Source organism: Eubalaena glacialis, chromosome 10 (genome assembly GCF_028564815.1).
Source record: "Eubalaena glacialis isolate mEubGla1 chromosome 10, mEubGla1.1.hap2.+ XY, whole genome shotgun sequence".
NCBI lineage: Eukaryota > Metazoa > Chordata > Mammalia > Artiodactyla > Balaenidae > Eubalaena > Eubalaena glacialis.
The window spans coordinates 37,709,909-37,736,975 of record NC_083725.1 but is presented as its reverse complement, the minus strand read 5'-3'; the positions used below and the strand labels follow the sequence as shown (position 1 = coordinate 37,736,975).

General features: G+C 36.6%; 1 protein-coding gene across 2 annotated transcripts in view; it reads left to right on the top strand.

Moving 5' to 3' along the window:
- CWF19L2 (CWF19 like cell cycle control factor 2) overlaps window positions 1-27,067 on the top strand; it is a 198,368-nt gene that overhangs the window by 71,147 nt on the left and 100,154 nt on the right. For both annotated transcript variants that reach the window (XM_061202601.1, XM_061202600.1), the window contains exons 8-9: window positions 7,403-8,058; window positions 26,831-26,927. In XM_061202601.1, the coding sequence (XP_061058584.1) occupies window positions 7,403-8,058; window positions 26,831-26,927 (753 nt within the window). The remainder of the gene's footprint in view (window positions 1-7,402; window positions 8,059-26,830; window positions 26,928-27,067) is intronic.

Here is a 27,067-nt window from a genome sequence, read left to right as displayed (position 1 = left end):
TTTAGCATTTGTTGTAAAGCTGGTTTGGTGGTGCTGAACTCTCTCAGCTTTTGCTTGTCTGTAAAGGTTTTAATTTCTCCATCAAATCTGAATGAGATCCTTGCTGGGTAGAGTAATCTTGGTTGTAGGTTTTTCTCCTTCATCACTTTAAGTATATCCTGCCACTCCCTTCTGGCTTGCAGAGTTTCTGCTGAAAGATCAGCTGTTAACCTTATGGGGATTCCCTTGTGTGTTATTTGTTGTTTTTCCCTTGCTGCTTTTAATATGTTTTCTTTATATTTCATTTTTGATAGTTTGATTAATATGTGTCTTGGCGTGTTTCTCCTTGAATTTATCCTGTATGGGACTCTCTGTGCTTCCAGGACTTGATTAACTATTTCTTTTCCCATATTAGGGAAGTTTTCAACTATAATCTCTTCAAATATTTTCTCATTCCCTTTCTTTTTCTCTTCTTCTTCTGGGACCCCTATAATTCGAATGTTGGTGCATTTAATGTGGTCCCAGAGGTCTCTGAGACTGTCCTCAGTTCTTTTCATTCTTTTTTCTTTATCCTGCTCTGCAGTAGTTATTTCCACCATTTTATCTTCCAGGTCACTTATCGTTCTTCTGCCTCAGTTATTCTTTTATTGATCCCGTCTAGAGTATTTTTAATTTCATTTTTTGTGTTTTTCATCGTTGCTTGGTTTCTCTTTAGTTCTTCTATGTCCTTGTTAAATGTTTCTTGCATTTTGTCTATTCTATTTCCAAGATTTTGGATCATCTTTACTATCATTATTCTGAATTCTTTTTCAGGTAGACTGCCTATTGCCTCTTCATTTGTTAGGTCTGGTGTGTTTTTACCTTGATCCTTCATCTGCTGTGTGTTTTTCTGTCTTCTCGTTTTGCTTATCTTACTGTGTTTGGGGTCTCCTTTTCACAGGCTGCAGGTTCGTAGTTCCCATTGTTTTTTGTACCTGTCCCCAGTGGCTAAGGTTGGTTCAGTGGGTTTGTGTAGGCTTCCTGGTGGAGGGGACTAGTGCCTGTGTTCTGGTGGATGAGGCTGGATCTTGTCTTTCTGGTGGCACGTCCACGTCTGGTGGTATGTTTAGGGGTGTCTGTGGCCTTACGATTTTAGGCAGCCTCTCTGCTAATGGATGGGGCTCTGTTCCTGTCTTGCTAGTTGTTTGGCATAGGGTGTCCAGCACTGTAGCTTGCTGGTCGTTGAGTGAAGATGGGTCTTGATGTTGAGATGGAGATCTCTGAGAGATTTTCGCCATTTGATATTACATGGACCTGGGATGTCTCTTGTGGACCAGTGTCCTGAAGTTGGCTCTCCCACCTCAGAGGCACAGCCCTGATGCCTGGCTGGAGCACCAAGAGCCTTTCATACACACGGCTCCGAATAAAAGGGAGAAAAAATAGAAAGAAAGAAAGAGAGTAAAATGAAATAAAATAAAATAAAGCTATTATAATAAAAATAAGAAAAAATTAGTAAAAAATTTATTAGGAATAAAAATTTTTTTAATTTTTAAAAATAAATTTATTAATTTTGTATAATAAAAAATAAGAAAATTATTAAGAAAAATTTAAGAAAAAAATTTTTAATTTGTTTAAAATAAAAAATATTAAAAACTTATTAAGAAAAAAAGTTTTTTAATTTTTAAAAATAGAAAATAAGGAAAAAATTAAGAAAACATTTATTAAGAAACAAAATTTTTTAAGTAAAAAAAAAAAAACAAAAAAACGGACGGACCGAACCCTAGGACAAATGGTGAAAGCAAAGCTATACAGACAAAATCTCACCCAGAAGCATACACATATACACTCACAAAAAAAGGAAAAGGGGAAAAAATATCCTGCTCCCAAAGTCCACCTCCTGAATTTGGGATGATTCGTTGTCTATTCAGGTATTCAACAGATGCAGGCCCATCAAGTTGTTTGTGGAGTTTTAATCCGCTGCTTCTGAGGCTGCTGGGAGAGATTTCCCTTTCTCTTCTTTGTTCGCACAGGTCCCCGCGTTCAGCTTTGGATTTGGACCTGCCTCTGCGTGTAGGTCACCTTAGGGCATCTATTCCCCGCCCAGACAGAACGGGGTTAAAGGAGCAGCTGCTTCGGGGGCTCTGGCTCACGCAGGCCGGGGGGAGGGAAGGGTACGGATGCGGGGTGAGCCTGCGGCGGCAGAAGCCGGCGTGATGTTGCACCAGCCCGGGGTGTGCCGTGCGTTCTCCCGGGGAAGTTGTCCCCGGATCACGGGAGCCTGGCCGTGGCGGGCTGCACAGGCTCCCGGGAGGGGCGGTGTGGAGAGTGACCTGTGCTCGCACACAGGCTTTTTGGTGGCGGCAGCAGCAGCCTTAGCGTCTCATGCCCGTCTCTGGGGTCCGCGCTGATAGCCGCGGCTCGCGCCCGTCTCTGGAGTTCGTTTAGGCGGCGCTCTGAATTCCCTCTCCTTGCATGCCGCGAAACAAAGAGGCAAGAAAAAGTCTCTTGCCTCTTCAGCAGCTGCAGACTTTTTCCCGGACTCCCTCCCGGCTAGCTGTGGTGCGCTAACCCCTTCAGGCTGTGTTCACGCCGCCAACCCCAGTCCTCTCCCTGTGATCCGACCGAAGCCCGAGCTTCAGCTCCCAGCCCCCGCCCGCCCCGGCGGGTGAGCAGACAAGCCTCTCGGGCTGGTGAGTGCTGCTCGGCGCCGAGCCTCTGTGCGGGAATCTCTCCGCTTTGCCCTCCGCACCCCTGTGGCTGCGCTCTCCTCCGTGGCTCCGAAGCTTCCCCCCTCTGCTACCCGCAGTCTCTGCCCGCGAAGGGGCTTCCTAGTGTGTGGAAACCTTTCCTCCTTCACGGCTCTCTCCCACTGGTGCAGGTCCCGTCCCTATTCTTTTGTCTCTGTTATTTCTTTTTTCTTTTGCCCTACCCAAGTACGTGGGGAGTTTCTTGCCTTCTGGGAGGTCTGACGTCTTCTGCCAGCGTTCAGTGGGTGTTCTGTAGGAGCAGTTCCACGTGTAGATGTAATTCTAATGTATCTGTGGCAAGGAAGATGATCTTCGTGTCTTACTCTTCCGCCATCTTGCCCCCCTTCTCTGGTATATTTATTTAAGCTCTTTTAATAAGTCTTTTCAAATTTCTTCCTGTTAGTTTCATGTTTATTTTTTTACTTTGTTTATATTTGCTATGAATATATTTTAAATATTTTTACCTAACAAAACCTATCAGGTTTTTCTTTTATAACTTAATGTTCTTGGTATAATTCATTGACAGGCCTTCTCCACCCCCAAGATCATAAAAATGCACACCTATATTTCCTTTGAGAACTTGTTCAGTTTTATTTTTATGGATAGCTTTAATATTTTTGAAATACATATTTGTGTATAGTTTAAAATAAGCATTTAACTTTCCTTAAGTCTTTAGTGATTTATAATATATTGAATGAATTATTTTTTCCCACTAATTAGAAATGACACATTTATTATATATTACATCATTTTTTATAAAATCAGTCTATTTCTTTACTCTGAAATCTATTTTATTGATTTTTTTTTCCTGGAATTAGTATCATACTATTTTAATTACTGTAGTTTTCAGTAACTCATGCAGATAGCAAATAATTAGTGAACACCTACTATGTGACAGGGTAAGTCTTCTTTTATTAGTCACTAAAAAGTAACTTTACATTCTTATGTGTGCTTTTATTTGTTGTTAAATTTAGAATCAATTTTGTTAAGTTCAAGCTCAAAAGAAACAGTTTTCCAAAATACATTATAAATTTACAACTCATTTTGGAATTTTGATTTAGATTTAATTAAATGTGTAGATAAATCATGGACAATTAATATCTTTGTAATGTTGAGTAATCTCATCCTAAAATTCTGGTTATTTCTCAATTCAAAATTTTTTAATATTTTTATTGGAGTAGAGTTGTTTTACAACGTTGCATTAGTTTCTACTGTACAGCAAAGTGAATCAGCTATACCTGTACATATATCCCCTCTTTTTCGGATTTCTTTCCCATTTAGGTCACCACAGTCAATTCAAATGTTTATTTATGCTCTTCAATACATTTCTCCATTCAGTTGTTATGCATGTATCCTTAAGATATTTTTATTTTTTTCAATTTTATGCTGAATCTTTGTTCTCTTATGTTTTCTGAGTTGCCTGGTGCTAGTCTGCCTATTTATTTAAACTCTTGTCATTAAATCTATAGTGGGTTTTTTTGTTTAATTGGGTTATATGGGAAAATAGTTATATGCAAATGGTGATTACTTTTGCTTTTGCCACTCAGTATTACAATATTTAAACTTTCTTGTATTCCTGAAGTAGAATTTCAGAACTTTGATTAATAACACTTTTCTTTCTGTGTTTAAGTGATAATTTCTTGCATTTAAGATGAAGATTGTCATCTTTAGAAAGTATCTTTGCATTCAAAGTTTATTCAAAAGTTTTTTTGTTAATTTGCTTTTGCTTTTAAATTAGGAATGGGTATCTAATTTTTATGAAATAACTTTTTTGGTATCCTTTGAGATAGTGTGATTTTTTTTTTTTTCTTCCGTTAATGAGATGAATTGCCTGAATACATTTCCTAACATTGGACCATTCTTGCATTCTTTGACTCCTATTTGATTATGGCATTTCCTTTAATATACCACTACATTAAATTTGTTAATATTTTATTTTGAAAATATATCTTTATTTATACATACATGGCCTTTAGTTTTCTTTTTATTTTTTTTAGGGGTTATTATGAGTTTATGTTTTGAATTGTGAACTTTTATATAATTTTTTTTAAACCTTTTTTTTTTTAGATTGTTTTTTTGATGTGGACCATTTTTAAAGTCTTTATTGAATTTGTTACAGTATTGCTTCTGTTTTATGTTTTGGTTTTTTGGCCGTGAGGCATGTGGGATCCTAGCTCCCCAACCAGGGATTGAACCCTCACCCCTTGCATTGGAAGGTGAAGTCTTAACCACTGGACCACCAGGGAAGTTCCTTATGTAATTTCTTAATGCTCTAGAACAGTTAAGAATCACAGAGTGAGGCATTTTGACATAGTAGTTAAAAACATTGGCTTTGTAGTCAAATAGTCCTGAATTTCAATACAGTGTTTGTTACTCTTGCTGTGTGACCTTAGCTTCATTTTTATTTTTCATTTTAAAAACACGGCTGTTAGTATCAGTATCATAGAATTGTTGTGAACATTAATAATAATTTGAATATTTTTCATCTGCCAGGTACTGTTAAAATACTTCATGTATAATTAAACTTATTTAATACCCATAATTGTACTATTATTCTTGTTTGGTAAATGAGGAAACTGAGGCAGACAGAGTTTAAATAACCAAGATTACATAGCTCATGATTAAATTTGAACCTAAGCATTGTTTGTAAAGCCCACTTAAATGATACAAAAGATGTAGTAAAATAAGCATTGGATAAATTGTGGTAACTGCTGTTTTTGTTTTTATTATTACCATATTTGATTTAATCTAAGAAGCCACTAATTGTAGATACATCATCAATTTTTGTATCACCAAGAAAAAAAAAATTTGCCTATGAGGCAATGCTTAAATTATGAAAATATTCCCCCCCTCTGACATCAGTTTCACTCTATTGATGTTGTCATTAAATTTAAGAAACATGTTAAACCTGAATTTTGAAAAAATGAAATATAATGGATTATCTCTGCCTAGACTAAGATGATAACTTTCCATCTCAACTCTCATATTTTATTGAAATAATTTGAAATTTTAATTACAGTTTACTATAAATTTAAAAAATATGCATGTTATTCTTGACTGTTATATTCTTCACTACTACAAGAACAGTTATTTAGACTTAACCATTACATTTGCCATTTGGTTTATAGCATGCACTCCTTTTTTCAGAGATCTTTGCCCTAATTCATTTATGGTTTGGCTTAATGATCCTGAGTAATTTTCCCCCCAGAATTAGTAAGTGATTTACTTTTTGATTCCTTTCATTTTGGAAAATGACTTTCTTTTGTCCATGTCAAGGAAGGATAATTTGACTGAGTTGAATTCTGTATATAGAATTATTGCCTTATAATTTTTTATAAAAATTTGATCTTTATTCCACTATCTTCTATCATTTAATATTGTAAGCGAATAGTTGATAACAGTCTGACTTTCTTTCCTTTGTAGGCAATGTGTTAGTTACCTAACTCGCATTTGTTTACATGCTCACACTCCCTTCTCCCCTGATCCAATCTTTGTGAACAATTTTTTTTCTGAATGAATTTTGAGACTCAGGAATTAGGATTTTTTATGTATAAGTCTTTGTATGCTTCACTTTCTCCCCTCGCTAAGGCTGTTCGGTGAGCCCTTTGGATCTAGAAAGTTAGATGAGGAAATTTTCTCTCTTTTTTTTGTTAATGCTCCTATTATCTTTCCTTTTTCTTTTTGCAAGTACTAGTATATGCATATTAGATTCTGTAGAATTAATTGTCCATGTGTCTTTTCTCTATAACTTACATCAATTTACCATTTTTTCCTAAGTATAGCGAATTCCCAGGCTAGTGTTGAATTCACAAATTTGGATTCAACACTTTCTATTCTTCTACTCACTACATGCATATTTTTGAACATAGTTTAATTATAAGTCTTTATTATTCTTGAACTGCTCTTTTTTTATGAGAATCTATTTTGTTTTAGCATTGTAGTAACAGCTTGACTCTCACTGACCGTAGGAATTATTTTTTAAAAAATTATGTTTTTATTGTTTTCTGAATTACATTTTGTTTTAGTGCTGGTCATTTGGTCAAAGGGCTCCTTTTGAACTCCCAGGATTTTTTCATTATTTGGTAATTTTTCATTGGTTATTCATATTTTTTTAAGTATTCATTTTATGGTAGTGTGTTTCCTTGCTAGGGCTGCCATAACACAGCTCCACAGGCTGGGTGGCTTAAACAACAGAAATTTATTTTCTTACAGCTCAGGAGAATGGAAGTCCAAGATCAAGATGTTAGAGGGTTTGGTTTTTTCTGAGGCTTCTCTTCTTGATTCATAAATGACTGCCTTCTTGCTCTGTCCTCACATGATCTTTTATCTGTGTGTGCACATTCCTCATGTCTCTTTGTGTGTCCAAATTTCTTCTTCTTACAAGGACATCGGTCATACTGGATTAGGGCCTAACCCAATGACCTCATTTTAACTTAATCACCTCTTTAAAGATCCTGTCTACAAATGTGGTCATATTCGGTGGTACTAGGGGTTAGGGGTTCAACATATAAATTTGGGGGGGACATATTTCAGGCCATGTCAAGTAGGATGATTGTATGGGTCTTTTATTACTCTTTGTTGAGTTTTTCTTTCGTTGTGCTACATGACAATGTATCGTGACACAGTGGCATGTGGGGTACAAGTCATTGAGCCATTTTTAATTTTAAATATCTTGTTTAATTTTTCCTTCTTTCTAGTCAATGGAAATCTTCCAGTTGAAATTAAAAGAAGCTGAGAAAACTGCGTTTATGAAAGAAGACTGTAGACGAGAACGGTGGAGGAAACCAGCATACTCAGATAGAGCACAAAGTAGTCAGGAAAGTAGAAAATCAGACTTGGTAAAATATAATAAAAGTTCAAGAGATAGATATAATATAACAGATATTGCAAAGAATATCAATAAAGATAAGTTTAGTGGTGATGAAAAAGATAGTAGATCTGGGTCTTCAGAAGCATGTAGAAGAGAATCCAGTCCAAAACAAAATCAAGAGTTTCCTTCTCATATGAATTTGAGACCTAAATTCTTAAGACCCTCTGATGAACTGTCATTTCATAGCAAGAACAGAAATTTTGAACCATCTAGTTCATCTTCAGCACTGGTCTCTCAGGATTCTGTACATTGTGGTTTTCGAAAATCTACAGAGAACAGTGAAGAAAGTTTATCATGGTGGAGTCGATCTGATGGGAGAGAAGGAGACAGGAAACATTCAAATCGAAAACCATTAGAAACCAGTCACAGTGTTGACCGTGGACAAGTTTCAGAAGACGTGAGAGAAAAATCACAGGATGAAAGCTTGAGAGAGGACTCTCTGAAAAAAGAACACCTACAGGATACAAAGTCTTCGCTTGCTGGGTATTTTTTCATTTGTTTTTTAAACCGATAAATGAATATTAAGGTCCAGAGGATTCAGGGAACTGAACTGTATTTTTAGAGCATGAGTTACTAATTAGATATGAGTTATGATTTTCTATTTCTTAAATTCGATGGAAGAGATAAGATATGCACTTTTAACAATTCAGTAGTTCCATTTTGTGGATTGTATTTCATTTCACAGCATATTTAACAAAAAGAGCTGGAAGATGAATTCAGTAGCTATATATTTCCTCAAAATTTATTGCTTTTTTGCAATCTAAAAAACTAAATGAGTTTAGTAATTCTTTTAAATGGTTATGCTACAAGAAATATTTTGGTAGATTTTGTTAGTACTGCCATATTACTTCCAAAGGAAATTGCTGCATTTTAAAGTATAATCATAATTGTAAATATTGCATGCCTACTGGAGGTCTGGGAGACTGAAGGAAAATATGCTGCCATAGCCCAAATATAAAGTGAAAAAGCTATGTGAAAGATCCTGCAGAGGGAAGCATGAATTTTGGTGGTGGTTTTGCAGATAAAGAAATCCACTTTGATAGTTGACAGGTTTTAAAGCTAATGTTAGAGTTTTTTTTTTTTTTTAATACGTCTTTTAAAAAAAATTATTTAGGCTGCGCTGGGTCTTAGTTGTGACATGCGGGATCTTTAGTTGCGGCATAAGGGCTCCTTAGTTGTGGCATGCATGAAAGATCTAGTTCCCTGACCAGGGATCGCACCCAGACCCCCTGCAGTGGGAGCACAGAGTCTTACCCACTGGACCACCAGGGAAGTCCCCTAATGTTAGACTTCTGAAAGCAAAATATAGATAGGATAGTGGTTGTACCCATAATGATTAGGAAAATAGGCAGCACATATTGGTTTTATTATTCTTGTACCTGTAGTACTTATATATAGGGCTGAGTCAGTCGATCAGGAAACCCAGGTTGAATGGGATCAAACCTAGGAAAACTTGATTTAGCCATAGGGCTGGCACTATTTGAAATAGCCATAAATAGAAAATGAGTATCCAAAGGATAATAACTAACTTATACTTGAATGATCATTAAAATATGTTTTAAAATACCACCAAATGAATGGGACACTGAAGGAAGAGGTTTTAGGAAATAATAGAATTCATTGGTGGCAGTAGTAGGTATAAGCATTGTGTTTTGGGGTCATGAGTCTGGTAAATCACTTTTGTTAGTGACTCCATCTGAAGCTGTGGATTATAGAGCACAGTGTGTAGCTTTCAGTAGGAGGGAGACAGGGAAGCTGGCAAAATCTGGACTGAATGATGGGAGGCCCAGTCACATGGGCTCTGGTTCACGTCAGGGCTTTGTTCCCAGGAAACGAAAGGAGAAATCCAGTTGTATTGACTGGATAAACATGGTAGGGATTAGAGAATGTCTAAGGCTGTATACATATATAATTGTCCAGGCTTCACTCCAGGTACTGTGGAAGGTAGACTACTTCCAGTCACCAGTTGCTAGTGGGATGAGGCTCTTATTTCCTGATATCATTAGGGTTGGCTTAACATTTGGGTGATCTGTAGGTGTTTACTTCTGTGACTGCAGCTAAGCAGAATATGTAAGCAAGCTAACATTGTTAGTATTCCTTCTGGTTCTATAATTGCTTCATGTTTATATGTTGTAAACTTCTGATAGATATATTGTAATACAGGAACTCATTAAAAGCTTTATGTTTTGGTCTGAAGACAGTATTCTTTGTTAGCTGTGTTAATTTTGATGTTACAGATGTTTTGAGGCTTTCCATGAATTCCATGATTGGCTGGAGAAGGAAAGGACAGTCTAGGAATATTCCACATATATGTAAAACAAAAAAGAATTCCTGAGCATGTAGAGTGGTATAAAGTGAGAAACCAAGTGTGGGGCCTTAAAGAGTGCCTGTTTTCAGGGAATGGAAAGATTCAGTGAAGGATTGTTAGAAGCTGTTAATTTGTCTGAACATTATCCTGGGTATACGTTGAATTCTTTATAAAATGCCAGAATTTTAGGGAGCTTTAGAACCAATGAATTTTAGAACTAGAAAAAAAATCATAGAACTGATTTTAGAACTAGAAGAAATTATAGACTGACCTGGGCATTTTCCAGATGCAGAGACTGAGGCAACTGAGATGGTGACTTGCACAGTGCGATGTAACTGGGGTTGCCAGATTTAACAAATAAAAATGTTTGGACATACTTAAACTAAAAAAAAAAAAATTATTTTTTACCTGAAATTCAAATTTAACTGGGTGTCATGTGTTTTATTGGGCAACTGTACATAGCACTTGGCCATTTCTTGAGTCTGTGACCTTTTTACAAGAGATAACATAATTATAATCATCTCTGGGTATCCACCAGGGGATTGGTTCCAGGACCCCAGCAGATACCCAAATCTGGGGATGCTCAAGTATGTTATATAAAAAGGTGTAGTAGTATTTTTATGTATAACCTACGCACATTCTCCCATATTCATTCTTCCTTCCTTCCTTCCTTCCTTCCTTTCCTTCTTTCCTCCTTCCCTCCCTCCCTCCCTTCTTTCTTTCTTTCTTTCTATTTTTTGATGTGGACCATTTTTAAAGTCTTTATTGAATTTGTTACAATATTGCTTCTGTTTTATGTTTTTGGTTTTTTTGGCTGCGAGGCCTGTGGGATCTTAGCTCCCTGACCAGGGATTGAACCCAAACGCCCTGCATTGGAAGGCGAGGTCCTAACCACTGGACCGCCAGGGAAGTCCCCTCTCCCATATACTTTATTATTATTTTTTTTTTTAAATTGGATTTATTGAGGTATAATTTACATTCAGTAAAAAAATCACCCTTTGAAACATACAGTTCTCTGAATTTTTTTTTTTTAAACATCTTTACTGAAGTATAATTGCTTTACAATGGTGTGTTAGTTTCTACTTTATAACAAAGTGAATCAGTTATACATATACATATGTTCCCATATCTCTTCCCTCTTGCATCTCTCTCCCTCCCACCCTCCCCATCCCACCCCTCTAGGTGGTCACAAAGCACTGAGCTGATCTCCCTGTGCTATGTGGCTGCTTCCCACTAGCTATCTATTGTACATTTGGTAGTGTATATATGTCCATGACACTCTCTCACCCTGTCACATCTCACCCTTCCCCCTCCCCATATCCTCAACTCCATTCTCTAGTAGGACTGTCTTTATTCCCGTCTTGCCACTAGGTTCTTCATGGCCTTTTTTTTTTTTTTTCCTTAGATTCCATATATATGTGTTAGCATACTGTATTTGTTTTTCTCTTTCTGACTTACTTCACTCTGTATGACAGACTCTAACTCCATCCACCTCATTACAAATACCTCCATTTCATTTCTTTTTATGGCTGAGTAATATTCCATTGTATATATGTGCCACATCTTCTTTATCCATTCATCCGATGATGGACACTTAGGTTGCTTCCATGTCTTGGCTATTGTAAATAGAGCTGCAATGAACATTTTGGTACATGACTCTTTTTGAACTATGGTTTTCTCAGGGTATATGCCCAGTAGTGGGATTGCTGGGTCGTATGGTAGTTCTATTTGTAGTTTTTTAAGGAACCTCCATACTGTTCTCCATAGTAGCTGTATCAATTTACATTCCCACCAACAGCGCAAGAGTGTTCCCTTTCCTCCACACGCTCTCCAGCATTTATTGTTTCTAGATTTTTTGATGATGGCTATTCTGACCGGTGTGAGATGATATCTCATTGTAGTTTTGATTTGCATTTCTCTAATGATTAATGATGTTGAGCATTCTTTCATGTGTCTGTTGGCAATCTGTATATCTTCTATGGAGAAATGTCTATATAGGTCTTCTGCCCATTTTTGGATTGGGTTGTTCATTTTTTTCATATTGAGCTGCATGAGCTGCTTGTAAATCTTGGAGATTAATCTTTTGTCAGTTGCTTCATTTGCAAATATTTTCTCCCATTCTGAGGGTTGTCTTTTGGTCTTGTTTATGGTTTCCTTTGCTGTGCAAAAGCTTTTAAGTTTCATTAGGTCCCATTTGTTTATTTGTGTTTTTATTTCCATTTCTCTAGGAGCTGGGTCAAAAAGAATCTTGCTGTGATTTATGTCATAGAGTGTTCTGCCTATGTTTTCCTCTAAGAGTTTGATAGTGTCTGGCCTTACACTTAGGTCTTTCATCCATTTTGAGTTTATTTTTGTGTATGGTGTCAGGGAGTTCATACTTTTACATGTATCTGTCCAATTTTCCCAGCACCACTTATTGAAGAGGCTGTCTTTTCTCCACTGTATATGCTTGCCTCCTTTATCAAAGATAAGGTGACCATATGTGCATGGGTTTATCTCTGGGCTTTCTATCCTGTTCCATTGATCTATGTTTCTGTTTTTGTGCCAGTACCAAACTGTCTTGATTACTGTAGCTTTGTAATATAGACTGAAGACAGGGAGCCTGATTCCTCCAGCTCCATTTCTCGTTCTCAAGATTGCTTTGGCTATTCGGGGTCTTTTGTGTTTCCATACAAATTGTGAAATTTTTTGTTCTAGTTCTGTGAAAAAATGCCAGTGGTAGCTTGATACGGATTGCATTGAATCTGTACATTGCTTTGGGTAGTAGAGTCATTTTCACAATGTTGATTCTTCCAATCCAAGAACATGGTATATCTCTCCATCTATTTGTATCATCTTTAATTTCTTTCATCAGTGTCTTATAATTTTCTGCATACAGGTCTTTTGTCTCCTTAGGTAGGTTTATTTCTAGATATTTTATTCTTTTTGTTGCAATGGTAAACGGGAGTGTTTTTTTAATTTCACTTTCAGATTTTTCGTCATTAGTGTTTAGAAATGCAAGAGATTTCTGTGCATTAATTTTGTATCCTGCTACTTTACCAAATTCATTGATTAGCTCTAGTAGTTTTCTGGTAGCATCTTTAGGATCCTCTATGTATAGTATCATGTCATCTGCAAACAGTGACAGCTTTACTTCTTCTTTTCCGATTTGGATTCCTTTTATTTCTTTTTCTTCTCTGATTGCTGTGGCTAACACTTCCAAAACTATGTTGAATAATAATGGTGAGAGTGGGCAACCTTGTCTTGTTCCTGGTCTTAGTGGAAATGGTTTCAGTTTTTCACCATTGAGGACAATATTGGCTGTGGGTTTATCATATATGGCCTTTATTATGTTGAGGAAAATTCCCTCTATGCCTACTTTCTGCAGGGCTTTTATCATAAATGGGTGTTGAATTTTGTCAAAAGCTTTCTCTGCATCTGTTGAGATGATCATATGGTTTTTCTCCTTCAATTTGTTAATATGGTGTATCACATTGATTGATTTGCGTATATTGAAGAATCCTTGCATTCCTGGGATAAACCCCACTTGATCATGGTGTATGATCCTTTTAATGTGCTGTTGGATTCTGTCTGCTAGTATTTTGTTGAGGATTTTTGCATCTATGTTCATCAGTGATATTGGCCTGTAGTTTTCTTTCTTTGTGACATCTTTGTCTGGTTTTGGTATCAGGGTGATGGTGGCCTCGTAGAATGAGTTTGGGAGTGTTCCTCCCTCTACAATATTTTGGAAGAGTTTGAGAATGATAGGTGTAAGCTCTTCTCTAAATGTTTGATAGAATTTGCCTGTGAAGCCATCTGGTCCTGGGCTTTTGTTTGTTGGAAGATTTTTAATCACAGTTTCAATTTCAGTGCTTGTGATTGGTCTGTTCATATTTTCTATTTCTTCCTGGTTCAGTCTCGGCATGTTGTGCATTTCTAAGAATCTGTCCATTTCTTCCAAGTTGTCCATTTTATTGGCATAGAGTTGCTTGTAGTAATCTCTCATGATCGTTTGTATTTCTGCAGTGTCAGTGGTTACTTCTCCTTTTTCATTTCTAATTCTGTTGATTTGAGTCTTCTCCCTTTTGCTCTAGATGAGTCTGGCTAATGGTTTATCAATTTTGTTTATCTTCTCAAAGAACCAGCTTTTAGTTTCATTGATTTTTGCTATTGTTTCCTTCATTTTTTTTTCATTTATTTCTGATCTGATCTTTATGATTTCTTTCCTTCTGCTAGCTTTGGGGTTTTTTTGTTCTTCTTTCTCTAATTGCTTCAGGTGCAAGGTTAGGTTGTTTATTCGAGATGTTTCCTGTTTCTTGAGGTAGGCTTGTATTGCTATAAACTTCCCTCTTAGCACTGCTTTTGCTGCGTCCCATAGGTTTTGGGTCATCGTGTCTCCATTGTCATTTGTTTCTAGGTATTTTTTGATTTCCCCATTGATTTATTCAGTGATCACGTCGTTATTAAGTAGTGTATTGTGTAGCCTCCATGTGTTTGTAGTTTTTACAGATCTTTTCCTGTAATTGATATCTAGTCTCATAGCGTTGTGGTCGGAAAAGATACTTGATACGATTTCAATTTTCTTAAATTTACCAAGGCTTGATTTGTGACCCAAGATATGATCTATCCTGGAGAATGTTCCATGAGCACTTGAGAAAAATGTGTATTCTGTTGTTTTTGGGTGGAATGTCCTATAAATATCAATTAAGTCCATCTTGTTTAATGTATCATTTAAAGCTTGTGTTTCCTTATTTATTTTCATTTTGGATGATCTGTCCATTGGTGAAAGTGGGGTGTTAAAGTCCCCTACTATGATTGTGTTGCTGTCGATTTCCCCTTTTATGGCTGTTAGTATTTGCTTTATGTATTGAGGTGCTCCTATGTTGGGTGCATAAATATTTACAATTGTTATACCTTCCTCTTGGATTGATCCCTTGATCATTATATAGTGTCCTTCTTTGTCTCTTGGAATAGTCTTTATTTTAAAGTCTATTTTGTCTGATATGAGAATTGCTACTCCAGGTTTCTTTTGATTTCCATTTGCATGGAATATCTTTTCTCATCCCCTCACTTTCAGTCTGTATGTGTCTCTAGGTCTGAAGTGGGTCTCTTGTAGACAGCATATATATGGGTCTTGTTTTTGTATCCATTCAGCCAGTCTGTGTCTTTTGGTGGGAGCATTTAATCCATTTACATTTAAGGTAATTATCGATATGTATGTTCCTATTCCCATTTTCTTAAATGTTTTGGGTTTGTTATTGTAGGTGTTTTCCTTCTCTTGTGTTTCTTGCCTAGAGAAGTTCCTTTAGCATTTGTTGTAAAGCTGGTTTGGTGGTGCTGAACTCTCTCAGCTTTTGCTTGTCTGTAAAGGTTTTAATATCTCCATCAAATCTGAATGAGATCCTTGCTGGGTAGATTAATCTTGGTTGTAGGTTTTTCTCCTTCATCACTTTAAGTATATCCTGCCACTCCCTTCTGGCTTGCAGAGTTTCTGCTGAAAGATCAGCTGTTAACCTTATGGGGATTCCCTTGTGTGTTATTTGTTGTTTTTCCCTTGCTGCTTTTAATATGTTTTCTTTATATTTAATTTTTGACAGTTTGATTAATATGTGTCTTGGCGTGTTTCTCCTTGGATTTATCCTGTATGGGACTCTCTGTGCTTCCAGGACTTGATTAACTATTTCCTTTCCCATATTAGGGAAGTTTTCAACTATAATCTCTTCAAATATTTTCTCATTCCCTTTCTTTTTCTCTTCTTCTTCTGGGACCCCTATAATTCGAATGTTGGTGCATTTAATGTTGTCCCAGAGGTCTCTGAGACTGTCCTCAGTTCTTTTCATTCTTTTTTCTTTATCCTGCTCTGCAGTAGTTATTTCCACCAGTTTATCTTCCAGGTCACTTATCCGTTCTTCTGCCTCAGTTATTCTGCTATTGATCCCATCTAGAGTATTTTTAATTTCATTTATTGTGTTTTTCATTGTTGCTTGGTTCCTCTTTAGTTCTTTTACGTCCTTGTTAAATGTTTCTTGCATTTTGTCTATTCTATTTCCAAGATTTTGGATCATCTTTACTATCATTATTCTGAATTCTTTTTCAGGTAGACTACCTATTTCCTCTTCATTTGTTAGGTCTGGTGTGTTTTGACCCTGCTCCTTCATCTGCTGTGTGTTTTTCTGTCATCTCATTTTGCTTATCTTACTGCGTTTGGGGTCTCCTTTTCACAGGCTGCAGGTTCGTAGTTCCCGTTGTTTTTGGTATCTGTCTCCAGTGGCTAAGGTTGGTTCAGTGGGTTGTGTAGGCTTCCTGGTGGATGGAACTAGTGCCTGTGTTCTGGTGGATGAGGCTGGATCTTGTCTTTCTGGTGGGCACGTCCACGTCTGGTGGTGTATTTTAGGGTGTCTGTGGCCTTATTATGATTTTAGGCAGCCTCTCTGCTAATGGATGGGGCTGTGTTCCTGTTTGCTAGTTGTTTGGCATAGGGTGTCCAGCACTGTAGCTTGCTGGTCGTTGAGTGAAGCTGGGTCTTGATGTTGAGATGGAGATCTCTGAGAGATTTTCGCCGTTTGGTATTAAGTGGAGCTCCGAGGTCTCTTGTGGACCAGTGTCCTGAAGTTGGCTCTCCCACCTCAGAGGCACAGCCCTGATGCCTGGCTGGAGCACCAAGAGCCTTTCATCCACATGGCTCAGAGTAAAAGGGAGAAAAAATAGAAAGAAAGAAAGAAAGAGGATAAAATATAGTGAAGTAAAATAAAGCTATTATAAAGCAAAGCTATACAGACAAAATCTCACCCAGAAGCATATACATATACACTCACAAAAAAAGGAAAAGGGGAAAAATTAATATATCCTGCTCCCACAGTCCACCTCCTGAATTTGGGATGGTTCGTTGTCTATTCAGGTATTCAACAGATGCAGGCACATCAAGTTGTTTGTGAAGTTTTAATCCGCTGCTTCTGAGGCTGCTGGGAGAGATTTCCCTTTCTCTTCTTTGTTCGCACAGCTCCCGGGGTTCAGCTTTGGATTTGGACCCGCCTCTGCGTGTAGGTCGCCTGAGGGCGTCTGTTCTCCGCCCAGACAGAATGGGGTTTAAGGAGCAGCTGCTTCGGGGGCTCTGGCTCACTCAGGCCGGGAGGAGGGACGGATACGGATGCGGGGTGAGCCTGTGGCAGCAGAGGCCGGCGTGACGTTGAAGCAGCCAGAGGCGCACCGTGCGTTCTCCTGGGGAAGTTGTCCCCGGATCACGGGAGACTGGCCGTGGTGGGCTGCACTGGCTCCCGGGAGGGGCGGTGTGGAGAGTGACCTGTGCTCGCACACAGGCTTTTTGGTGGTGGCAGCAGCAGCCTTAGCGTCTCATGCCCGTCTCTGGGGTCCTCGCTGATCGCTGCGGCTCGCGCCCGTCTCTGGAGTTCATTTAGGCGGTGCTCTGAATCCCCTCTCCTTGCGCGCCGCGAAACAAAGAGGGAAGATAAAGTCTCTTGCCTCTTTGGCAGCTGCAGACTTTTTCCCGGACTCCCTCCCGGCTAGCTGTGGTGCACTAACCCCTTCAGGCTGTGTTCACGCTGCCAACCCTAGTCCTCTCCCTGCGATCCGACCGAAGCCCGAGCCTCAGCTCCCAGCCCCCCCCCACCCCGGCGGGTGAGCAGACAAGCCTCTCGGGCTGGTGAGTGCTGGTCGGCGCCGAGCCTCTGTGCGGGAATCTCTCCGCTTTGCCCTCCGCACCCCTGTGGCTGCGCTCTCCTCCGTGGCTCCGAAGCTTCCCCCCTCTGCTACCCGCAGTCTCTGCCCGCGAAGGGGCTTCCTAGTGTGTGGAAACCTTTCCTCCTTCACGGCTCTCTCCCACTGGTGCAGGTCCCGTCCCTATTCTTTTGTCTCTGTTATTTCTTTTTTCTTTTGCCCTACCCAAGTACGTGGGGAGTTTCTTGCCTTTTGGGAGGTCTGACGTTTTCTGCCAGCGTTCAGTGGGTGTTCTGTAGGAGCAGTTCCACGTGTAGATGTATTTCTAATGTATCTGTGGGAAGGAAGGTGATCTCCGCGTCTTACTCTTCCGCCATCTTCTTCTCCTCCCTCCCATATACTTTAAATCATCTGTAGATTACTTATAATACCCAGTACAATGTAAATAGTTGTATATACAGTGTAAATGCTATGTAAATAGTTGCCAACTCTCGGCAAATTTAAGTTTTGTATTTTGGAACTTTCTTAAAGTTTTTTTCTAAATATTGTCAATTCCTGGTTGGTTGAATCTAAGGATGGGGATCTCATGGATACTGAAGGGCTGACTGCCATTTTATATAAGGGACTTGAGCATCTGTAGATTTTGGTATCTACATTGGGTCCTGGAATATACCAACAGATAACTGTACTATTCTGAATCTTATTTTTTCCAATCAGTATTATCTTCAAGACCTTTCACACCAGCCCATATGTATGTGCTTTTTTTCATTTTGAAGTCTCTGATATTATGTTATAAAGCTTAGAAAATGATTGTGAAGAGGGCTTTTGAAATATAGCAGTATAAAGCTAGTATTTCTCATCAGTTTCCTATTGATGGACTTTAAGGTAATTTCTAGTTTGTTGCTCTAAATAATACTACAGTGAATAGTTTTGTATGTGTATTTTTGCATTACTACTTAAATATAGCTATAAAATAAATTCCACGGAGTGGAATTATATTTATATATTTTGTTTTACTAACCAATTTACACTCTTACCAGTCACGTATGAGAATGACTTTTCCTTGTTGATAGTATTATTGAGGTTTTTAATCTTTGCCATAGATATATAGTTGAGGAACAGAAGCTTTCTTTGGTTTGCATTTATGTAAGTATGGGTGAAGTTTGGCAAATTTTTATAAATGTTGTTAATTTTAATTTTATTTTATTAACCAGTCATATATTTTACCTAGTTCTTGAGGTTTTTTTTTTTTGTGAGCACTTCTATAGTTGTCATGTGATATATATAATTTTTCTTCATCTTTAGATTTCCTCTTTTTGTGTTTTTACTTTTCTTTTTTCATCTATTTTTTCATTCATTCTTATTGTGATCTGATTTATCATTCTTTTCCTTTGTGCTTTTTAGGCCCTTAAGTAGCTGGAAGACATCCTCTAATAGTGGCCCATGTGATTAAGAATTTTAAGCTTTTTATTCTTAGAAACAAAATGTGTTTGTATATAATTTTGCTTTATTGGAAAATATATTAGTTATATATATTCAAGAGTTTGAAACTAGGATAGTATGTAATATGAACAAAAACTAATGTGATGTCCTTAATTTAGATTTTATCTAAGTTGATATCAGGAACTAACTCATTTTATATAATATAAAATATTATATAAGGTTAAAAAGGTTAAAAACCTTGGCAGAGTTTGCTATGATAGCCTAGGAGGACAAGAGAAGGATACCAGGTTCTGAAGGATTTGAGTTTAGTAATGAGATCCTTAGGGGAGAAAGTTTGAGAACAAGTGGTAAGAAAAGAAGAATTAAAGGGACAAGATCTTTGAATACTGTCAGCAGGCAAAGAATAATTGCAATATACTCAAGGTTTCTGAAATGTCATTGAGCTGGAGCTTTTTAAATTATTTTTTCCTCAAAAGTTTTCAGCCAGAGTTTGTGTTGTGTGTGTGTGTCTGTGTTGCGTGTGTGTTGTAAAGAGAGTCCCGTTTTAGTGGGAAAATTGGATTTGCTTTTTAGAAAATGATTGTGAAGAGGGCTTTTGAAATATAGCAGTAATCTGGGAAAATGAGAAGCGCTTGTACATTTTTATTTTTATAGGATAATTGCAGATGTCATGGTGATGTTTCTTTCAGAGCATCTGCTCGTCATTATAAATGCTTAGAGTCTTCCATTATAAATGGAAGAATCTGTGCTGTTTGTTGCAGAGCAGTGTCTTTGCTATGGTGTTAACAATAATGTGTTCTTCAGTCATTGATGCCCAAGAACTTTAATTTTAATGTCTTTATTTGATACCTATTACTGTTCTATCAATATTAAGTGTGTTGAAGTATCTGTTAATACTGAAAATATCAGAGATGTTCAGAATTCTTCTGTATCATCTCATTTATCCTGATCTACGTTCCATATACTAATAAACAATTCCTGTTAGAAAATACACCCCCCCCCAAGCCCGGTCAAAACAAAACAAAAAAAGATGTGTGGAGTATGAATTTCATGACCATGAAAGTTGCCTCTTTAAAGGTCTCTTGAGATTCCAATTATCTTCTTGAAACTTGTGAGCTTTGGTTGGACGTCAGCATACCTTCTTGATTGCCCTCTCTTGATTGATTCTTTAAGCTTGCATACTGAAAAGTGAAGAGAAAAGTAAAGTTTCTCAAAAGCAGGGAAGAGTCTGGTAAAATGACAAAGATGTGCCTTTGGATAGACAATAATACAGGTCTTCAGCAATTCAATCAAGAATATTATCATTGTAAAAGAGGATTTATAAGCCAGATTTCTTAGTCTAAATTATGGCTATGGGCTATGATATGGTAGAGATAGAAAGTGTATGTGGGATACATGGGTGAAATGAAGTGCTTTCCTCACTCCCATTTTTTTTAAGGTGCAGATACTTGAATATGTTTATATATTAGTGGAAAAGAGTTGGTATCAGTTTTAGAAGAAGCTAAACACATAGAGTGATGATGGATGGGGTAATTCAACAGGATCTCAAGGTTAGTGTGGATGTATGTATGATCCAGTGTACTCACACAAGTAGAGAAGGATTAGCCTTGAGTGGAAACATTAAAGAAGAGGAGAGTGTGGCTAGGGGTATGGGTGATGCGAAAAAATTTTAGGAATTCTTTCTTGATGACTTAAGTCAGTTATTTTTTAACATATGGTTCCCAGAATATTGGTGTTCCTTTTCATCTGTATATGGACGACATACACACAAAGAGTGATGTGACAATTTGGTTTACACACAGCTCATAAAATTGAAATGTCTCTCATTGTTATGACTTACTGCTATAAGCATATTTTATTTTTACAAAAAAATATTAATGAACCTTTGGAATAAAATTGCCTTAAAATTATTCCATGTGCACATGTTTCCTTTAAGTCATCCTTAGAAACTGAAAGTGAGAAATAGACTGTTTCTTTTACTCATTCAAATTTGAAAAAAATTATCTGGTCTTGTGTGACAAAGAATGAAGTAACAAGAGAGGTTGTTTTTGTATCAGAGATATTCCTTGGAACTTAAATCATATGACTTTGACAAATTCCTTCTGCTATTCATCTCATGTTTATTGACATTTTTGTAGAAATATTATTGGGTTGCCTGAAATTCAAATAAATTACATTTACAATACAAGAAAAATGATGTATACCTCAGAATTTAATTTGAAAAAAGTTACTGAAAAATATTTTCCATACAAAAAACGTACAACTAATGATACAAGCAATATCTTTTATTAAAGCATGTAAAAATGAGTAACGTTCTCCTGCTTACACGACTGCAGGGTCCCCACTGCACTGGTTTTAAAAATGTAGACTGAAGGAACTTGAGAGGGAATAAAAATATGTTTTTTCTAATGGTGCTTTACCTGAAATATTTTACATTTCTTAGTCTAAGCACCATAGTATTGCCTTTCCTTTCACCAATATGAGTAGAAATGGGTTTTTTTTTTTGATTTCCTACAGAGATTAATGTCTTTAAAAAAAAAAACCCTCAAATGCTCTCTATTAACAGATTTCTTTTTTTTTGCCCAAAAGGAATTCAGTATTTAAATATAATTTCCACAATGGTTAAAGTTTTGATTTTGAGCTCTTTGTGTGTTTTGCTATTACTTGCTCAGAATATGTGTTGAAAACTCAGGTTAATTTCAATAGAGTATGATAAAATCTAGATATGGAAGAAAACTAGTAATATCATAGATATAGTCTTAATATTTGTGATTATGACTGATTTTTTTCTGCTTTAAATTTTTTTATCACTCCCTTTGAGGGTTTTTAAAAATAACAATTTCTTGAAGTATAATCTACATAAAACTGCATATGTACAAATTGCATATGTATATAAAGTGTACAATTTGGTAAGTTTTTGAAATGTGTATATTCTAATAAAACCATCACCCCCAAAAGTTTCCTGGTGCCCTTTCATAATCATCCCTCCTGCCTCTCCACACACCGTAGCAACCCCCCTAGACAACCACTCATCTTTTTTTTTTTTTTTTAATTATAGACTGGTTTGTATTTTCTAGAGTTTTATATAAATGGGATCATACCTCATACCTTATACACTTTTTTTTTTTGCTCTGGCTGGCTTCTTTCATTCAGCATGATTATTTTGAATTTCATCCATGTTGTTGCATATAACAATAGTTCGTTCCTTTTTGTTGATGGATAGCATGCCATTAGCAGATATATGTACCACAATTTGTTTTTCCATTCACCTGCTGGTGGACATTTAGAATGTTTTTAGTTTTTGGCTGCTATAAATAAAGCTTCTTTGAACATTCATGTACAAGTCTTAGTATGAACGTACACTTTCTTTTCTCTTGAGTAAATACCTAGGAGAAGAATGGCTAGATCATATGATAACTATATATTTAAATTTTAAGAAACTGCCAAAGTGTTTTACCAAGTGGTTGTGTCATTTTACACTACCACCAGCAGTGTTATAGACTTCCAGTTCCTCTACCTTCTTGCAGGAACTTGGAATAGTCAGTCTTTTTAATTTTCACTGTTCTAGAGGATGTGTACCAGTATCTCATGGTTTTGTGTTCCCCTAATGACTGTTGATGTTGAACATCTCTTCAGGTGCTTATTTGCCTTCCAGATAGCTTTTTGTAAAGTGCTTAGAATGTGCGTTCGTTTTGCTTCTATCATTTCTTTATTGGTAATTTGTATCTTTTTTTTTTCCTGATCATTCAGGCTAGAAGTTTATCAATTTTACTGATTGTCTTAATCAGTTTTTAGTTTCATTGAATTTCTTTACTGTTTCTGTTTTTTATTTATTTCCACTTTGATTTTTATTACTTCTTATATTCTGCTTACTTTGGATTTAATTTGTTCTTTTTCTGCTTTCTTCAGTTGTAAGTTGATATCATTGATTTGAGATCTTCTTTTCTAATATAAGTATTTAGTGTTATAAATTTCCTTGTAAGTAATGCTTTAGTAGCATCCCACAAATTCTGATATGTTGTGTTTATATTTTTATTCAGTTGAAAATACTTTTAAATTTCTCTTTGATTCTGTTCTTGACACATGGGTTATTTACATGTGTGCTAAATTAGTTTTAGTTAGTTTCCAAATAGTTGAGGATTTTTGCAGATGTCTTTGGTAATTTCTAATTTAATTTCACTGTGGTCAGAGAACTTACTTTGTATGGCTTGAATCCGTTTATATTTACTGAAACTTGTTTTATGGCTCAGGATATCGTCTATTTGGTAAATGTTTTATATGCACTTGGAAAGAATGTGTATTCTGTTGTTGGGTGGAGTATTCTGTGAATGTTGATTAGGTCATATTAGTTGCTAGTGTTATTCAGGTCTTCCATATCCTTGCTGATTTTCTCTTTACTTATTCTATCAAGTATTGAGAGTGGGTTCTTGAAATCAGCAACTATAATTGTAGATTTGTCTATTTCTCTGGAATTCTGTCAGTTTTTGCTTTATGTATTTTGTTGCTCTGTTATTAGGTGCATAAATATTTACAGATTCTTCTGTACTCTTGATGGATTGACTTCTTTTTCATAGGAAATGACTTTCTTGGTCCCTGGCAATATCTTTTGCTCTGTAATCTAATTTGATATTTAGTAAACCTCTTCAGCTTTCTTTTGACTAGTGTTAAAACATGTTACATCTTCTTCCATCATGTTATGTTTAACATTTATGTCTTTATAGTGCATTTCTTGTAGTTGAGTTTTGCTTTTATATCCATCTGATGATTTCTGCCTTTTAAATTCAGGTGTTTAGACCATTTATGTATATTGTGATATAATTAGGTTCAAATCTGTAATTTTCCTGTTTGTTTTCTCTTTGTCTTATCTGTTATTTATTCTTTTTCTTTTTTTTTAAATTTTAAAAAAATTTTATTTGTTTATTTATGGCTGTGTTGGGTCCTCGTTTCTGCGTGAGGGCTTTCTCTAGTTGCGGCAAGTGGGGGCCACTCTTCATCGCGGTGCACGGGCCTCTCACTATTGCGGCCTCTCTTGTTGTGGAGCACAGGCTCCAGATGCGCAGGCTCAGTAATTGTGGCTCACGGGCCTAGTTGCTCCGCGGCATGTGGGATCTTCCCAGACCAGGGCTTGAACCCGTGTCCCCCGCACCGGCAGGCAGACTGTCAACCACTGCGCCACCAGGGAAGCCCCCCTTCTTCTTTTTAAAAAATATTTCCTTCCTTCCTTCCTCCCTCCCTCCCTCCTTCCCTTCCTTCCCTTCCTTCCTTCCTTTGCGCTGGGTCTTCGTTGCCTCACGTGGGATCTTCAGTTGTGGCGTGCAGGATCTTTTAGTTGTGGCATGCGGGCTTTTAGTTGGAGCATGCAGGATCTAATTCCCTGACTAGGGATCGATCCCTGGCCCCCTTCATTGGGAGCGTGGAGTCTTAACCACTGGACCACCAGGGAAGTCCCATTCTCTTTTTCTTCTTTATCTGACTTCTTTTGGATTGAGTATTTTTATGATTCCATTTCATTTCTTTAGTTGTATACTTTTCGTTATTTTAATGATTTCTTTAGCTTTGACAGCATACATCTTTAATTTATCTACCTTCAAGTGATATTATGCCACTCCTGTATAAGAACTTTACAATAGTTTATTTACATTTCTCCCCATCCTGTCCTTTTTGTTAGTGTTGTCATACAGTTTACTTATACCTGTTATAAACCACTGTTGTTATTTTTGTTTAAATAGTTATCTTAAAGAGATTTAAGTAGTAAGAAACAAGTATTAAATATTTACCCTTGTAGTCATCATTTCTGTTGCTCTTCCTTCCTTTGGGTTTATCCATATTTCAGTCTGGTATAATTTTTCTTCTGCCTGAAGGCTTTTCTTTAATATTCTTTCAGCTTTTTATGTCTGAAAAACTCTTCATTTCACTTTTTTTTAAAAGATAATTTCACTTGATATAGAATTCTAGGTTGGCATTTTAAAGTACTTTAAAGATATTGCTACTCTCTTCTTGCTTGCATTTTTTCTGGTGAGAAATCTGCTGTCATACTTTCCTTTGTTTCTATGTGCATTACTGTCTTTTTTTTCCTCCTATGGCTGCTCTGAAATGTTCTCTTTATCACTAGTTTTGAGCAATTTGATTATGATGTGCCTTGCTGTGGTTTTTTTTCAGGTCATTTTTTTGTTTGTCTTGTTTTTGTACTTGGGATTCTGTGAGCTTCTTGGATATGAAAGTTTTTTAGTTTTCAACATATTTGGTAAATTTTGGCCTTTGCTTCTTCTGTCTCCCATTTCTTTCAGGGACTCCAATGGCATGAATAGTAGGGTATTTAAGGTTGTCCCATAGCTCTCGGTTGTTCTTTCATGTTTTTAAAATTCTTTTTCTCTGTGTGTTTCATTTTGCATAGTTTCTAATGCTTCAAGTTAACTGATTTTTTCTTTTGCAGTCTAATCTTACATTAATCCTTTTCAGTGTATTTTTTTATCTCAGACATTGTAATTTTCACTTGTAGAAACTAAATTCTTATCTATTTTATATCTTAGTTGTCTCTAACTTTTTGAACATATAGAATAAATTTATAATAATAACTTTTAATGCCCTTGTCTGCTGTTTCTTACATCTGTGTCAGTTCTTGGTTTGATTGATAACTTTCTCTCCTAATTATGGGTTTTACTTTTCTACATCTTTGCATGTCTGATAATCTTTAATTGGATACTAGATATTATGAATTTTACTTTGTTGAGTGCTGGATATTTTTGCATTCCTGTAAGTATTCTCGAGCTTTATTTTGGGACACAGTTAACTTAATTGGAGACTGTTTGGTCCTTTTGACTCCTGCTTTTTATATTTGTTAGGTGGGCTGAGAGCAGCATTTAATCTAGGACTTATTTCCCACTAATGAAGCAAGACCCTTAATATTCTACCCAGTGCTTTCAGAATTACGAATTTTCCTAGTCTGACTTGTAGGACCAGGCACTATTTCCAGGAGTGCTGAATACTCTTCCTTTAACCCTTTGGGATCGTTCTTTCTCTGACTCCAGGTAGTGTCTTGCTGAATACTCAACGGGAACTCTCTGCACTTCTCTGGGATTCTTTCACTGTGTAGCTCTCCCCTCTCTAGCTGCCTTGGACTCTTAGCTATGTCTTTCTCATTAAGGAGTCCTTCATGCTCTGCCTGGGTTCACCCTCCCTGCACTGTAGTCTCAAATCTTTCTTAAGGCAGTAAGTTGGGACCACTTTGTATATGCCAGGAATCTGACCTTGGCTGGAAATTTCTCTTTTCTTCTGTGAGGCTTCCATAGTATAGGTTTCACACATGATATTAGTTGTAAATTAGTTTATGTTGTCTAATTTTGGGTTGACTTTGCAAGAGCACATGGTCACTGTTTTTATTCTTTAAATGCAGTTAAATGTAATTTCCTGATTATAGTTTCTTAGATTATCAGTAATTTATTACATTGAATGAGAAGAGTTTCCCTAGCTGTGTAGAGTTATGGCCTGATTCTAGTGTTTTAATTTTTGTTTGTTTCTTTTTTAGAATGAGTATGGGAATATTAAGTAATGAAGAATAGCTGACTTATATTATTTTTCTCATTGCTACTGGATATTTGGTCAGATATTATAACTGCCATAGGCCATCATGGCATTGTAACGTAGAATCATTAAGTACTGATTTATGGTGGAGCATTGAGGGTTATTTATTTATTTATTTAATGTACTAGAATCATGATCTATTTGTGCTGAATGCTTTGTTAAGGTCAATTAAAGTAACATTTGAATATTGGTGATGTTACTTGCAACAACTTACTTGTTATTAATATGTACCTGTATTTCATATGCTCTTAATCTGTCCTGTTCAAACAGGAGTAGTCCAGTGGATGACTCTATCCACATCTTGAGTGTTGATGAGAAGAACAAGTTGGGAGCCAGGATTATCAAGGCAGAGATGATGGGAAATATGGTAAGACTTATATGTTGTTCTTTTGGAGAATAATTGCTAAATATTTAACTTCTTACAAGTAATTTTGGAAGTTCCTTAGCTATGTGGATGTAGCACTCTTTGAAAATAACTGCTGCTTATTGAGTCTTTGAAGAAATTCT